Source organism: Orcinus orca, chromosome 6 (assembly GCF_937001465.1).
Source record: "Orcinus orca chromosome 6, mOrcOrc1.1, whole genome shotgun sequence".
In the NCBI taxonomy this organism is placed as follows: Eukaryota; Metazoa; Chordata; class Mammalia; order Artiodactyla; family Delphinidae; genus Orcinus; species Orcinus orca.
In genome coordinates this window covers 110,941,552-110,958,184 of record NC_064564.1, presented here as the reverse complement: position 1 = coordinate 110,958,184, position 16,633 = coordinate 110,941,552, and the positions used below count along the sequence as shown (strand labels likewise).

The 16,633-nt window shown below is 39.9% G+C and overlaps 1 protein-coding gene across 1 annotated transcript in view; it reads left to right on the top strand.

Moving 5' to 3' along the window:
- MAPKAP1 (MAPK associated protein 1) overlaps positions 1–16,633 on the top strand; it is a 231,336-nt gene that overhangs the window by 34,196 nt on the left and 180,507 nt on the right. Inside the window, exon 5 of the mRNA XM_049710710.1 lies at positions 6,963–7,111. Within this exon, the coding sequence (XP_049566667.1) occupies positions 6,963–7,111 (149 nt within the window). The remainder of the gene's footprint in view (positions 1–6,962; positions 7,112–16,633) is intronic.

Below are 16,633 nucleotides of genomic sequence, written 5' to 3'. Positions count from 1 at the left end.
CGGAGCACGGGCTCTAGGCACGTAGCTTTGGCACGCGGGCTCAGTAGTTGTGGCTCACGGGCTCTAGAGCACAGGCTCAGTAGTTGTGGCACACGGGCTTAGTTGCTCCGCGGCATGTGGGATCTTCCCGGACTAGGGCTCAAACCTGTGTCCCTTGCATTGGCAGGCGGATTCTTAACCACTGCGCCACCAGGGAAGCCGTGTGTGTTTTTTAACATGTAATAAAACTGCTCTACCACTATCCTCCAAAAATTAGCAGGAATTCTTTACTATTATCAAATATTTTCCTGATTGTCTCAATTTTTTTCCTGCCACCCCCCATTTTGTTTGTTCAGGTCTAGATCTAAGGTCCACACCTTACTTTTGGGCAATGTGTCTCATTTCCTTTTTAATCTATAGATTCTCTTTCATTTTTTATTCTTGTAATTTATTAGTTGAAGAAACTGGGTCATTTTGTCCCATAGTATTTCCTACATTCTGGCTTTTGCTAATCATATCCCCATGGTTAATATGTTCCTCTGTCCTCTTTATTTCCTATAAACTGGTGGTTAGATCTACAGAATTGCTCAGATTGAAGTTCGATTTTTGGTAAGAACACTGTGTACATGCTGATCTGTATTTCCTATTGCATCATTTTAGGAAACATGGAATGTCTTACTGTGTTTTTTGTAACAAGATTGATGGTGGAATCAGGCCTTATCCATCCATTATTAAATTACTCCCATCAGCTGTTCATCTGATAGTTTTAGTGGCCATTAATGAGTATTACCTAGATTCATTATTTCATTAAGAGGTGTGAAATAGTGATTTCTAATTTTATCAACTTGTTTTATATAAAGAACTTTCCCTAATCTATTATTTGGCTATCCTCAGGTATAGTCCCTACAAGAACAGCAGGATAAATGCTTGCTTCTTTACCTTCGTCAGTTGTTTTCAGAATGAAGAGTTTGTTCCCTAGCATCCCATGTAGATGACCAATGAGGGTTTTTTTCCCTTTGTATCATTATGCACTCATGGGTTTTTAAGCATAATTTATATTTTTCAATTCATTGCAGTTATTCTTTTTTTATGCTGAAATTGTCCCTTTGTATAGTGAGTCCCTTCACATTTGCTGCTAAGTTCTTTTGACACAATTCCAGTAATCTTTCATAGTTTCCTTGCTTTCTTGTGTAACAAGATGTTGCAGGTTCATCTTGCACATTTTCTTCCCCAAATCTGGAATCAGCTGTTTTTTCAGGGAGTCTTGATTCTTTTTAGTGGTAAATGGCATTAAGAGACCACAACTGAGCTCTAGGGGGGCTCACTGGATTGATTTTTGTTTTCCTTGTAGGCCTTTTCAGGGAGTAGAGCTCAGAAAAAAATAAATTTTTAAAGAGAATACATTGTGAGTTAATGCTGATAATTCCAATTCAGATTTAGGAATTTTTACTTTTGATTTTATGTTTATGTATGCTTTCTCATGCTGAAAATCTTGGTTCCAGAATAGAAATACCAATGTTATTATTAACATTATGATTAGTGAAAACAGTTTAAGATTTTTTTTTGTCTTTTTGATATGTTCTAATAGGGAATGTACAGTCAAATTGCTATATGATAAAGTTACTTAAAATAATTCCTCTCTTTGTAGTTAAACTGCCAACTAAATATTACACTTAAGTTCATTTTTAATTTTGCTTTTATTTTTAGAGGTTTATTATTAATTACACAAAACATTTACATGGTTGTAAAGTTAAATACATAAAACAGGGTAAACCAGAGAAATCTAGCCTCACTCCTTGTCTTCTACTCTTTTAGATAGTCATTTTAAAAAAGATTTTGGCTTTTCTGTCCACTTACAAATATATATAAGCATATTTACATTCATATTCCCCTCTTTTTAAATTAAAGATAGCATAATACACACTATTTTATGCAATCCATTTTTCATTTAGCAACACATCCTGAGAATTACTCTGGAGCAATACATAGAGATAGGTTTCATGATGTGGTTGTACCATAGTTTAGCCAACCAGTCCCTTGTTGAGGGATATTTGATCGTTTTCAGGCTTTTGCTGTTGCAAATGGGACTGCAGTGGAAAGCGTCATGCATATTAGTTTAGTTTTGTTTTTTTGCCAGTGTCTCTAGGATCAGAATCCTGAAAGTGGTATTGTTGGGCCAAGGGGTAAATATATGGTTTTCTTTGACATTGTTACATTCCCCTTTATTGAGATTTTGCTGTTTTTCATTCCCTCTAGTAATGTGTCGAGTGTCTATTTCCTGATAGAAGTAGAATGGTATCATAGTATAGTCTTTTGGTTTTTTTTTTTAATGTATGTATTTATTTATTTATGGCTGTGTTGGGTCTTCGATTGCTGTGCATGGGCTTTCTCTAGTTGCGGTGAGCCGGGGCTACTCTTTGTTGCGGTGTGCGAGCTTCTCATTGCGGTGGCTTCTCCTGTTGCAGAGCCCGGGCTCTAGGTGTGTGGGCTTCAGTAGTTTTGGCTCACGGGCTCAATAGTTGTGGATCATGGGCTCTAGAGCGCAGGCTCAGTAGTTGTGGCGCACAGGCTTAGTTGCTCTGCGGCATGTGGGATCTTCCCGGACCAGGGCTTGAACCTGTGTCCCCTGCATTGGCAGGCAGATTCCTTTTTTTTGCGGTACTCGGGCCTCTCACTGCTGCGGCCCCTCCCGCTGCGGAGCACAGGCTCCGGACGCGCAGGCTCAGCGGCCATGGCTCACGGGCCCAGCTGCTCCGTGGCCTGTGGGATCCTCCCGGACCAGGGCACTACCCGTGCCCCCACATCGGCAGGCGGACTCTCAACCACTGCGCCACCAGGGAAGCCCGCCAGGCAGATTCTTAACCACTGCGCCACCAGGGAAGTCCCTCGTAGTATAGTTTTAAATTGCATATTTCTTATTATGAAATGTGGTTGAACATCTTTCCATTTGTTTAAGAGCTCTTTGAGGGGCTTCGCTGGTGGTGCAGTGGTTGAGAGTCCGCCTGCCGATGCAGGGGACGCGGGTTCGTGCCCTGGTCCGGGAAGATCCCACGTGCCGCGGAGTGCCTAGGCCCGTGAGCCATGGCCGCTGAGCCTGTGCGTCCGGAGCCTGTGCTCCTCAACGGGAGAGGCCACAACAGCGAGAGGCCCGCATACCACACAAAAAAAGAGCTATTTGAATTTCTTTTTCTGTGGATATTATATATTTCTTGTCCATTTTTCTATTGGGTTGTTGGTCAGTGTCTTCTCTACGTTGAGAATCTTTATATATTAGGAAGTTTTTATTTTTATTATTTTTTGCGGTACGCGGGCCTCTCACTGTTGTGGCCTCTCCCGTTGAGGAGCACAGGCTCCGGACACACAGGCTCAGCGGCCATGGCTCACGGGCCCAGCCGCTCTGCGGCATGTGGGATCTTCCCAGACCGGGGCACGAACCCGTGTCCCCTGCATCGGCAGGAGGACTCTCAACCACTGCACCACCAGGGAAGCCCAGGAAGTTTTTATTTTTATGTCATCAGATTTATCAATTTTCTTCTTATTCTGAAGTTATAACTTTTTTTTTTCTTTTTTAAAATTAAAAAAAAATTTGGGCTGCACCAGGCAGCATGCGGGAGCTTAGTTTCCTGACCAGGGGTCGAACCCGCGCCCCCTGCAGTGGAAGCGTGGAGTCTTAACCACTGTATCACCAGGGAAGTCCCTATAACTTGTATTTTAAAAGACTCATTGGCTGCTGTGTTGTGAAGAGACAGTGGTCTGGGTTGGGGTGGGGGAGGCAAGGGTGGAAACAAGACCAGTTTGAAGGTGGTGGTAATAATCCAGCTTTGGTAGCTATAGGTGGTTCTGGATTATCTTCTTAAGTTTCTGTTGATGGATAGGATGTGCGAGAAAGAGAAAAGTGGAATGACACCCAAGTTTTTTGCCTAGCAAAATTGAGTTGCCATTAACTGAGAAGAAAATTGTGGGAGGGGCGGGTTTTTGGGGAAGATCAAGAGTTTGGTTACAGATGTGTGAAGTTTGAGATACCTATTGGACATCCAAGTGGAGGTGCGAAATATGAAGTTGAATCTATAATTTTAGGGAGTCTAGGAATAATCATTTAGAAGTTATCAGCATACAGAGGATATTTATTTAGGTTTTCCCTTATTTATTTTTTTATTGAGGTATGCTGTACATATATTGAAATGTATAGGTATTAAATGTACAGTTTGATGACTTTTGCCAAACATACACCTGTGTAACTAGCATTCCAGTCAAGTATACAGCATTTCTATACCCCAGAAAAGTTCCCTCGTGCCTCTTTCTAGTTAGTCTCCTCCCCAAAGGCAATCATTGTTCTGATTTGTATCACTGCAATTTAGTTTTGCCTCTTGTAAAATGGTATTTACCTATTTATTTTATTTTATTGGCCCTGCCATGCAACTTGCAGGACCTTAGTTCCTCAACCAGGGATCAAACCCTGGCCCCCGGCAGTGAAAGCCCGGATTCCTAACCACTGGACCAGCAGGGAATTCCCTAAAGTGGTATATAAAATCATAAGGCTGGATGAGGTCACTGAGGGAGTGAATGTAGATAAAGAAAAGGCCCAAACACTATGCCTTGGGGAATGCCAAAGATTTGAGGGAAGAAGGAGGAAGAATCAGCAAGGAGACTGAGAAGGAGTAGTCTGGACAGCAAGTGAAGAAAAGGATTCCAAAAAGGAACGAGTGAAATGTCAACTGCTACCAAGAGGCCTTGTAAGATGAGGATTAAAAATTGACCAGTAGACTTAGCAACAGGGGAACCATTGGTGACTTCATTGAAAGGTGCTTTGATGAAGTGGTGGAGCCTGAATGCCTGATTGGAGTGGGTTTGTGTGAATGGGAGGAGAAAAATTAGACAGCAAGAATATAGACAACCATTTTGAGGAGCAGAAAAATAGGGTAGTAACTGGGTGGGAGTATGGAAGTACAGGAGAATTTTTTTTTTTTAATGAGTAGTAGTTCAGTATCTATATGCTGATGAGACTGACCCAATAAGAGGAAAAAATTGAAAATGGAAGCGAGATGGAAGAGAATTGCTTGATTGATGCCCTTGAGTCGGCAAGAGTGGATGGCATCTAGTGCACAGAGGAGGGGCTGATCTGATAAGGGCATAGGCAGTTCATCCATGTTGTGATGGGAGGGAAGGTGGGAGGAAGTGCAGGTGAGAGCATGCAAAAGTTCTCTTTTGGTTGTTTCTGTTTCTCCGTGATGTAGGAAGCAAAAGAGGAAGTGGGAAAATGTCACAGGTTGAAGGGAGAGGTCTAAGTGTGAATTAGTCTGAGAATGGAAGAGTTAATATATCATCACTTCACACTTAACCCTACTGATAACAGTAGAGTGACTTGGATAAGGGACTTATGTTTGCTACACCTCAGTTTCTTCATGGAACTGTTGGTAACCTGTCTTTCAGGATCATTGTGAGGATAGGATGAGAAGACACCTGGCATTGTTCCTGGCCCCTAGTAGGTTTTTTGTTTTTACTTTTTCCTAGTAGGTATTTAATAAAAGATTATTCTTTTCCAAAGTGTAGCAATAAAATTATTGATAGAGTACAGGTAGAATAGTACTTCCAATATTTAAAATACCACTTCAATAGTAATCTAAAACTTTTTCAAATGTGCATTAATCTGTTGGTATTAATATATAATTAACATATTAATCTGTTGATCACATGTACTTATATATTCAGAATCTGGATTGGATAGTCAAGTGCCACATTTTAAAAAAGAATTAGATCCTTTTCTCCTGGTTTGCCACTTAAATCTATAAGGACTCGTTTGATAAAGTTCCCCCACTGGTTTGTTGAAAATAATTTTGTTACCTTTTTAAAAAGTTCTAAGTGACTATTTCACAATTATGTTTGATCTCAGTTCAAGTTGGCTATGCTCAAGAATGGAATGGGTTGAACTTATTTATTGCACATTTTAAGATCTACGATTGATTCATTTAAAGTGTAAAGTATGGAAATTTTCTAACATCACAAAATATAAAGTATAATGAACCCCCATGTACTTATCATCCAGCTATCACCTTAAATGACATTCAGATTAATATAGAGAATGAAATGATCTTTGAGAAGATATGGAACTAACTTGTCTTGGTTCACTGATGAATAAGTGCTGAAGGTTTTGATTTAATAACTTAATCTGAATTCCTTCAATCATTATTTTATTCATTGATTCATGCAACAAAATTTATTGAAGGTCTACTTTGTTCATTAGTGCCTAATGGCTAAGAGCCATGGCTGGGTGCAAATCTGAGCCCTGCTACTTACTGGCTGTGTGACCTAGGGCTAATCAAAATATTCTACGCTTCAGTTTCCAGTTGACAGAATTGAGATAATGCAAATATCTACCTCATAAGCTTGTTATGAGGATTAGATGAGATACATTGGTTTGCTCAGTAAATGTTAGCTATTATTATTAAAAATACTCTTTCTCCTTTTCCTCCTCCTCATCTTTGTCATCCAGATTGTGTGCTAGGTGTCATTGGAAAGTGTGAGAGGATTAAGAGGTGGACCTTGACCTTGAAGAACTAGAACTTCAAAACCACATATTAGAGCCAGGAGAGATCTTCAAGATAATCTGGTTTGACAAGTCCAAAGAGGTTTAGTGAATGGTCCAGTATCACACATCTATCTGCTAGTGGCAAAGCCAGGCTGAATCTCAGGTCTCACAGCTGTGGGCGCTCTTACAAATGGCTGTTCTGTTGGCTTGTCTGCCTTCTGCCCCCTTCCTTAAACCCTAGTCTTTCTAAGTTGACAAACCTGACCTATGTGTTTTTCAGTGCTCTGCTCTTTCAGTGCACAGACATATATGTGAGACTTTTTGCACATATCTGACCTAAACATGTCTTGGACACTCCCTCCTCTGGATTCCAAGGAAGACTTTTTAGGGAAGGTAGACAGGCTATCTCTCTGTGTTGTAATCACAAAGATGTTTTTATCTTCCTCTTGTATCACAGCCCAGGAGTTAAAGTCACTATTTGAAAAAAAGTCGCTCAAAGAGAAACCTCCACATTCTGGAAAGCAGTCAATATTATCTGTACGCCTGGAGCAGTGTCCTCTGCAGCTGAATAACCCCTTTAACGAGTATTCCAAATTTGATGGCAAGGTAAGTCAACGTGAAACTATCCCTTTAGGTAAAACCTCAGTTGGATGGAATTATTGTTGGTTGTTATTCTTATTCTTATTAGATTTAGATTTAGGGTTTCAAAAGGGACTCAGTATATATAGAATGTCACTCACATTTCCTAAGACTGAGGGTGTAAAAAGGTGTGGATTTGGGCTTAATGTGGTTTCCACAGTAGTGTGTGTGTGTGTGTGTGTGTGTGTGTGTGTGTGTGTGTGTGTGTGTGTGTGTGTGTGTTTTCCTGTTCCTGTCTTATCTCCTAAGTGTTTCTCTCCTAAGGTTTGGGTTAGTTGGGCTGTGATTAATCAAGTTCTGACTGTTTGGAAAGCCATGAAAGTGGTTCTGGGAGATGGTTTGGGTTGTCTTGTCTGATTCTTGATTATAACTCCAGAAATTGTAGAGGTGAGAGCTTCATTTCAGAATTCTAAGACATTGCTTTGCATGTCAGTGTTTTATTGAATCTTGTTGTCTGACACTGGCTATGCAGGATGGCTTAATTTTTTCCTGTTTGTTCTGACAGTTTGCAGTTGCTAAATTAAAGTGTGTTTGTTTTCCTTTTAGAAAAATGGCCACTATTTTAGGTGGAATATAGTTCTGTCAATACATGCAGCACCCTCTCTTACCCATTCCCTGCCATTCTTTGTCTCTGTGCTGAGCTGAGCTGGGTTTCTTTCAGGACAGTAGCAGTTGATTTTTATATTTATTGCCATTATGTTTGCTGTCTGGCAGTCGTGTGGGCGTGCTGAGTGATAGCTTGTTGCCTGGGGGGATTGTGTACAATTTGTCTTATTTCAACACCATTGCAATTAATAAAGATACAGCTCTTTGCTTATGTTTGCACTTTTTATAATCAAGTCCTGGTTATATGCTGGTTCTGTCCGTTGTCACCTGAGCAAGGAGATGTTTTTTCTTTGAAACACTTCTACCTCATACAATTCAGCATGTTTCCATTGCTTTAAGTAAGCATATATGGACATTGGCACATGAGGTTATTGATGTTGGCGGGGAAGGAGAACAAAAACTAGAAACAAAATGCATAAATAGTATAAAATCCTAATATGCTCAGGAGTTTTCTCCAAAAAACATAAGAAAGTACTTCCAGTAAATTAGAGATTGTATCCTGTGAAGAGCTGCTCTTCAGCCTGCCCCTGCCACCTTTTCCTGTTTCTTCTTGTGGAATGCAGCAAAGAGAAGGAAGGGTCCCCCTAGGGGACAGGAATGTCAGCCTCTGGAAACTAGTGAGTTGGACTGTAGGGGATTTGTTTCTTAACTACTACAATCGTATTCATTTAGATATGTGAGATGTTATTATTGGGATTAGGTTACATGGCTAGAATTTATTTGCTTCCATTGCCTATCATCTCATTGTTTGAGGATACAGTTAATTGCTGGAGTAATTAGTATTTGATAATGCTGTGATGCCAACAAAGTAGCACAGACCTTTTAAAATACTATATTCTAGAATTTTCATTATACTATTAGATTCTATTATAAATTACTTAGGATTATCCAAATCTAACCTTGTTAGAAGGTTGTGAACTCTGCTTGTTATATATACCTAACTTGAAATTAAAAAATAAAATAAAGAAGCCATTTCCTCAGTCACAAAGGTATTATTTTTGCTAGGTATGTGTTTACACTTACGACTCTCGATGTTTTTGTCATATCAGGTCTATTTTTAATCAGCAAAGGATGTGAGCATGGCCCAGTCACCATTGCACAATTGATTAAGAAAGATTTATATATCGATAAGTCTGTCTTGTGACGCAGTGCTATTTTTTTATTATCCTACATATTACAATTGCTAAAACACAATTAAACCCATGTTCTCATCTATTATTTAATATTGATGCATTTGGCAGATGTGTAATGAAAGTGGCTTAATATTTGAAGGATATTGTATTGTACATATTAAATTAGTCTATCTTTGTGAAATGCATCAATATGATATTCAATGACATCTCAATGATTAATAGAGAATTATACTTGAGTCAAGCCTTTTCGTAACCTAGAAATTAAAATGACTATTCAAATAACACCTCAAAATGATGAAATTAGCATTTTGTGATTGCATAATAATGGGATTGTAGTAGTTATAACAGCACCATGGCTGCCTCGAGAGTTAAGATCATGTCAACCCCTTGATAATAAAGCCTTTTCTGTGAGAGTCGACTTTAATAATTTCCAGATTGATTCTTCCCATAAATCATTTGACGTTCAGCACTAAATTTTTGTTACTGTTGTAACTTAGAATTATTTTATTTTTATTCAGCTCATATTTAAGAAGTGAAATGAGTGTCCTGTTTTAATGATTCACCATCTTGTCATTGAACTCCCTGTTTTTTGCCTCAAATGTAAGAGTTTCTCATGTTTTTTGATAGTCCCCCCTCTTTTTTTTTGCAAAGGTTTGTTAAAGCCAGTAAAATATGTGGTTCTTTCCACTACAAATATTCACAATGCTTTTCTTGGGAATAACGCTTGCCTTATTTACATAATTAACTGAGTTACTTAGGTCTCTTGGGCAAATGGTACATAATTGGGGAGAGAAGGGGACAGGGAAGAGTTTGGGGTCTAATTAAATATGCTAAAAAACTACTTAATTATCTATTTCCTCAAGAGACTAACTGCTGTGAAATCCTCCTTATGATTAAACTAGCATTGGATTTGAAAAAAGGATTTTGTTTTTGGTGTGGCTTTACAGTTACATTGTAAGTAAGCAGGCATCTTTAAGGATTTGTGCAAGCTGAATTGTTGGTTTTAGTGATTCTAAGGGTAAGCATCTCTTAGTTATTGTACTAAATTAAAGTGAATACTTTTAAATAGTTTTTGGTTCCTGTAGCTGGTTAATAATTTGATTTTTTTAAAACTGTGGTTGGTTAATTTCTTGAAGGCATGTAGTCGAGAGGGAAAGGCCGTACTTAGGTATATGCTTTATTGTAATTTTTACAGTTTTTTGATCAGGTTAATTACTATGTTTATATTATCTTTTTGACAAATTGGCAATGCTATCCGTGACTGTTTTAGATTCATAGGTTATTAATAACTCTGTTTACTGATCATTTGAAAAAAGACCAGGACAGATTGCAAGTGGTTTTAGGGAATGCTTAGCCAGACAAGGCAAAACCAGGCTCAGCCATCTGCCTAAATTCTTTGGGCTTGTTAAAAACAGGACTTCTGAATAGCTTCATTAACAAAACCAACCTCTGTTTTAGAGGTGAGGCAATAGGAAAATTCCTGTGTCAGTCCTTCTGATCTCACTGAAAGTGGGAAATGTTGGGCGTGACAGGGAGTTGCTCTGAAGCGATGGAGTGACAGGCAGTGAACATTCAGCACTGATTTAAGTGCCCCTGAATATGTGGATTTCTGCCCTGTCTTTCCACTTTTTTCAAAAGAGGTCTTATTTTAAAAAGTATCTAGCCCTTTTCCCATGCCTTATCACTTGAGAAGCTTTAGCTAGTACATCGTCATCACTATTTTGTTTAAACTGAGTTTACAAATATTATCATCATCAGTAGACCCTTAGAAGTTCAGATACCCATCTCCAGTCAGTACAGTTACTAACAAAGAAATGGTACTGATTATCAGTTGTGTCACCTCAGTCAGGTTTTTCACCTCACTGAATCTCAGTTTCTTTACCTATGCAAAGAAATTAAGAGTTCCTTCCTAACAAAGCTGATGAGACCATCAAATAGGATAAAGCACCTAGCATGGGGAGAGGCAGTGTAATTTAGTTTGTAAGCACATCTATTTTGTAGTAAGGTCTTAGTTTAAATCCTAATTCCACCACTTAGTGGTATGACTTCAGGCTAGTTACTTAACCTCATGAAGCTGCAGTCCTCGTATGTGGAATGAGATGGTGGTAGTGTGTCTTCCTGATGAGTATTGAGATATAGCACATAGGAAGTGCTCAGCAAATACCCCACTTCTGCCTCTTTCTCTCTCTGTAAAGGGTGCAGGCCAGTGATGCTGTCTCTCCTTTGTACTTCATTAGATTGTTGACAGGATCGAGTGAGAGGAAATGTGCTTTTAAAACTAGGACTTTAGCATCGTTACACAAGATGTACAGCAGACTGGGTGAAGGTGGTCCGCTTGTAGAAGTCCAGGGAGTCAGTCCAGTGGGGTTTTGACCTTTAACTTGAAATAGGAAGATTAAGACAAGTAATTACTTCCTTTTTTTGTTTGTTTGTTTGCAATGGCTATTTTGTAAACATCAGGTGAGAGGGTAGTTTGATACTAGTAATTGCTTGGCAGTTTAGTAAAACGTTAAATATTTTACTTATTTGACTTAGCTAAATTATACTCTAAATATAAGGAGCATGTTTGCCTTGACAGGTGCTTTAAAAAGCAGAACCAGTGCTAGTTCATACAGACAACTGTGACTTTGATTGTGTTAACTTGCTAGAAAGTAACCATTTCTCTGTTAGAAACTGTTTTAACAGGGAAGCTGCAGAGAGCATGGGGGAAGGGATAATTCATGAGTGCTAATTGCTTGGCTGTTAATTTTCATAAGTGTTGATAGAAGCAGTTCCTTAAATTAAACTTTGTTTAAAATGTATCAGGGGAAATATTCCACAGTGTCGAGCCTGAAGTGAAAATTAATATGAATGCTGTGGCAATTAACACATACTGGTTAATAGCTTTTAGCAGCATTTTGGGATGATAGTCCTTAAATACATTTTTGCATGCTGCTCTTGTTTCAGCATTGTTCCAGTCTATGTCTGGATAATTATGAACAAATGTTTTCTACAATCATTGGCATTAAATAGCTCTCTTCAAAGGAAGTCACTTAAAACTTTGCAGAAAGTGTGAAGCCACTGAGAAATGTTGCAAACTCAGAAAAGGTCAGCGAATTGCCTTTAGAGGAAAATGCTCCTCATCTGAACTTGGAATATTTGCTATTATCGTGGGAATGGTCCCCTCTAATATGTTAAGCTACTTTATTTTTAGGATCTCTTTCCGAAAAATTATAACCTGGACTTCTTAGTGCTGGTTATGTTTCTAGACAACAGCTTTTGCTTATTGCTGCCTGAGCTGAGGCATGGCCTTGAGCCTAAGGACCTTCTGGCCTTTGACCTTGCTTCTTTCCTCTGACCAACATTTCTGCCCCCTCCCACCCTCCACCCCCACCCCGCCCCGCCCCGCCCCGATGCAGTTGGCTGCATTGGTCTCAGAGAGAGAGAGAGAGAAGGAATATCTAAAGTAACTCTGTATTTTGAATTAGGAGCTGTTTGTCTCTCTTTTCTATTGGCTTTATTTTACATACCTTTTTCAGTAAAGGAGAGTAAAGTCCCAACATCATTTCAGCAGTTACTTTCTTGGCAACTTACCTCTGTGACTGTATTTTGTTAGTCTTCCTTTTTATAGACCAGTTTTTATTAGTCTGTTCTAGTTTTAAAGCAAGATATTACATATTTACTACCTTTTTACACACCGTGGTATACCAATAAAAGGACCAAATTCATTAATTTAAAAATGTCTTAAAAAATTTTTTTTTAACTTCTTTTTTTTTTTTTTTTTTTTTTTGTGGTATGCGGGCCTCTCACTGTTGTGGCCTCTCCCGTTGCGGAGCACAGGCTCCGGACGCGCAGGCTCAGCGGCCATGGCTCACGGGCCCAGCTGCTCCGCGGCATGTGGGATCTTCCCAGACCGGGACACGAACCCGCGTCCCCTGCATCGGCAGGCGGACTCTCAAACCACTGCACCACCAGGGAAGCCTTCATTTTTTTTTTTTAAAATAAATTTATTTATTTATTTATTTTTGGCTGAGTTGGGTCTTCGTTGCTGCGCACGGACTTTCTCTAGTTGCGGTTAGTGGGGGCTACTCTTCATTGCGGTGCACGGGCTTCTCATTGCGGTGGCTTCTCTTGTTGCGGAGCAGGGGCTCTAGAGCGCAGGCTTCAGTAGTTGTGGCTCGCAGGCTCTAGAGCGCAGGCTCGGTAGTTGTGGCGCGCGGGCTTAGTTGCTCCGCGGCATGTGGGATCTTCCTGGACCAGGGCTCGAACCCGTGTCCCCTGCATTGGCAGGTGGATTCTTAACCACTGCGCCACCAGGGAAGCCCTAAAAATGGATTTTACTGAGATTATTTCCCCCTTACCATTATACTAATGCAGTGCTCTTCCTGTTGCTCGACATTATACTGAAAATCCTGAGGGCCGACTTCGGGATTTTTGCCTGGGTGGTATTCAAAATGAATTAAATAGGAATCTTACAACAAAAAGAAAGCATTTTCAAAAAAAAAAAAGCATTTTCAGCATCCTATTCTGAAGTTAAATTCTCAAGACTTAGCTCTTAAAACTATCTTATTCCACTCTGAGCTCTTTCTGTCCAGGCCTCATTTCTGCAGTTTGTTCTGAGCCCTGCCAGTCTGTGGAGGCTTCCTCTGATTGTGGAGCCATCTTCTAGAAACTCCCATCAGAGGTAGAATTCACCATCAACTCAGAGGCTTTTCAAAGGAAGGCAGAATTTTGCAGTGGGAAGAACATGTTTGTCAGGCTTGGGTTAGAATTCTAACTTTGCCATTTACTTGCTGTGTGATACTGGGCAAATCACTTTGCCTCTTTAAGCCTGTTTTCATATCTATAAAATGAGGTTAATGATACTTATCAGAAAATGTTGTTGTGAGTATTTAATGAAAATTATAAATGCATACATAGCAAGGTGCCTGGTATATGGTCAGTGCTGAGAGGTGTATTCGTTTCCTTTTACCACATTGCCATTCATTTACTTCTATTTAGTGAGGGTCTACTATGTGCCAGGCACTATTAAGTAAAATCTGGATACAGTAGTGAGCAAAAACAGATCTGGTTTCTGACCTCATGAAGCTTCCTCTCTTGGCAGGAGGTTAGATGTTATGTAAATAATCACCAAACAAAGTGTAAAATTGCAGTCATAGTATATATAATCAAAGCCAATTAATTACCAAGTTCCAGGAGAGATAATTGGGGCTTTTAGAGAGTTATCGTAAGGGCATCTGACCTAGTCTGGGGGGGTCAGAAATGGTTATCCTTGTGAAGGTGCCTCTTGACCTGAGAGCTGAAGGCTAAGAACTAGCTAGGTTAAGTGTGAGGAGAAAGAACATACAGAGGATCTGAGGCAAGGGCGAGCTTGGAAATATGGAGGAACTGGAAGAAAAGGCTGTGTGACTGGAGACCCAAGGGTGAGGTAGATTGTGGTGCAAGGTGAAGCTGCAGGGGCAGACCACAAGTGGCTGGTAGAAGTGTCCTCTGTAATCTAAGAATATGGGAAAGCCTTGAACAAGTTTAATGAGGAGGGAAGGTAATCAGGTTTGTATTTTGAAAAGATCACTGAAGCTCTGCTGAAGGGAATACACTTGAGAAGGGTTTGTGAGGCTAGAGAGACCAATCAAGAAACATTTTGCAGTGGTCCAGGTAAGAAAGACGATAACTTGGGCTTACTTATTGGAAATGGATAAGGAGTAGATGAATGCAAGAGATATTTAGTTGGTAACAGTGATAGGACTTGATGATGGATTGATTATATGGCAGGGAATGGGGGAGAAAGGAGTTTCAAGGATGATTTCTAGATCAGATTCTGGCTTGAGGAACTGAATAGACGATGATACCATCCCTGAATTAGGAAGCACTGAAAGAGGGCCGAGGATGAGGCAGAAGTTACCATCTTGAGCTGGTTTGGGCCTACTGATGACAGATCATAGCCTGTTACCATGTCCTTGAAGACACTACACATACTCTCTTTCGGAGGGGATAGGGTGCACCCTGTTTGTTTGGTTTGTATTTGGGGCGTCTGAGGCAGTGGTATCTGAGATGAGAGTGGGCTGGGAGGCAGGAGCCTCTTTTTTGCTTGCACTTCATAGCCAGCTTTGGAACTTTGGCTAAGGAATCGCCCCAGAAGTGGGTCACCTCTTCTCTGAGACAGGGCTATACTCTCAGATGCCTCACCCAGCTCATCAGGCCATTAAGAGGAGAAAATGAGAGAGTAATTTTAAGTGAGGCAGATGTCAGGTGTCATTTAAGAAAATATACTGATTGTAATTCTTGGACGTTAGGGGAATAAGAGGTAAAACGTGGACATATTTTTGTTATAACGAGATTCCTGTTGTGGTACTACCCTCTTCCTGGCTAATTAATTACAAGATTAGCAGGTGAAATCTGGTTGGAATGAATATCAAACACTGAGTCCCCAGGGAAAGCATGGGAGACAATCTGTTTTATAGGTGTGGTGGAGACTGGGGATGGTGGGATTTTATACTGAGCTTTCTCATCTGGGGCACCTCGCTCTGCATAATTTGCAATGGAGAGATTATCTAGTCGCTCAAAGTACTAGGCCCTGATTTTATTGTCTTGAAAACAACTATCCAGAAATATCAAATGACAGCTTAGGGTCACCCAGCTGGGCATAGAATCTAGGTGTTCTGATCCTTAGAGATTTTAATTTTCATTCTTAATGGCATTCGTATTTACAAAATGGAAACCTGAGTTCAAGTACTGGAAGACCATGTGGTGGAAAGAACACAGACATGAAAGATGTTTTAGCCCTGGCCATACTATGGAGTCTGGGACAGGACACCTCCCATCTCTCTGACAGAGCCTCAGTTTCTGCATGTTTAGAATGAGGAACTTGACTTAGGTGATCTCTTGGATTCCTTTTGGCTTTAAGATTCCATAGTTTTGTGATTGGGAGGTAATTGACATCAGTGACATGTAGAAGGTTATAGATGGGAAAACTTGAACTCTTAAAGAATTGATCTTCTACATATATGTTGCTACTTTCCTCTTTTAATTGATCATAACAAAACTGTGATGGAGGGAGCATTATCTCCATTTTACAGATGAGGAAACTGAGGTTCAGAAAGAGAAAGTGACTTGCTCAAGGAGATCTCACTAGTATTGGCAGAGCTGGTATTCAACTCCTTATTCCATTACCACAGCTTTCTTTCTTAGACTTTTACAGTCACTGTTATGCAGGAAACAAAATATTATTAATAATTGAAATTTTTCAAAATTTAAAACCAAAATAATTTTCCCTTTACCAGTGGACTTGAAATCTGACAGACTGGTTTAGCTCTTATTATCAATTATGTCTGTTGGGTGAGTTATTGCATTTTGTAAGCCTCAATTTTCTTACATGTAATAAAGAAATGATGAGATACAGGGGCTGGGGAAGGGGAATGCTTTACACACCAAATCTAGTGTATGTCCCACAGATGCTTTTTTCTTTCCACTGATCTTCCTGGTATGCAGAGTGGATTCATTCATCCGTCCATCCATCCATCCAACAAATTATTTACTAAGTGCCCACATTGTACTGGTTCATTTTAAATGCTTATGACATACTGGCTCTGTGGGCACTGATGAATCAGACAGGGCTAACCACTGTAGAGGAATTTGAAGATAAGAGTGGCCATATAGCCAACAAGTGGAGGAACCACCCTTCATAGTCAGGGTTGTGCCCTGTGCTGGGGACTATGGCAGCGGTCCATGACTTCAGGTACATCTGACTGAGTAGAGGAACAGACCCATGAAC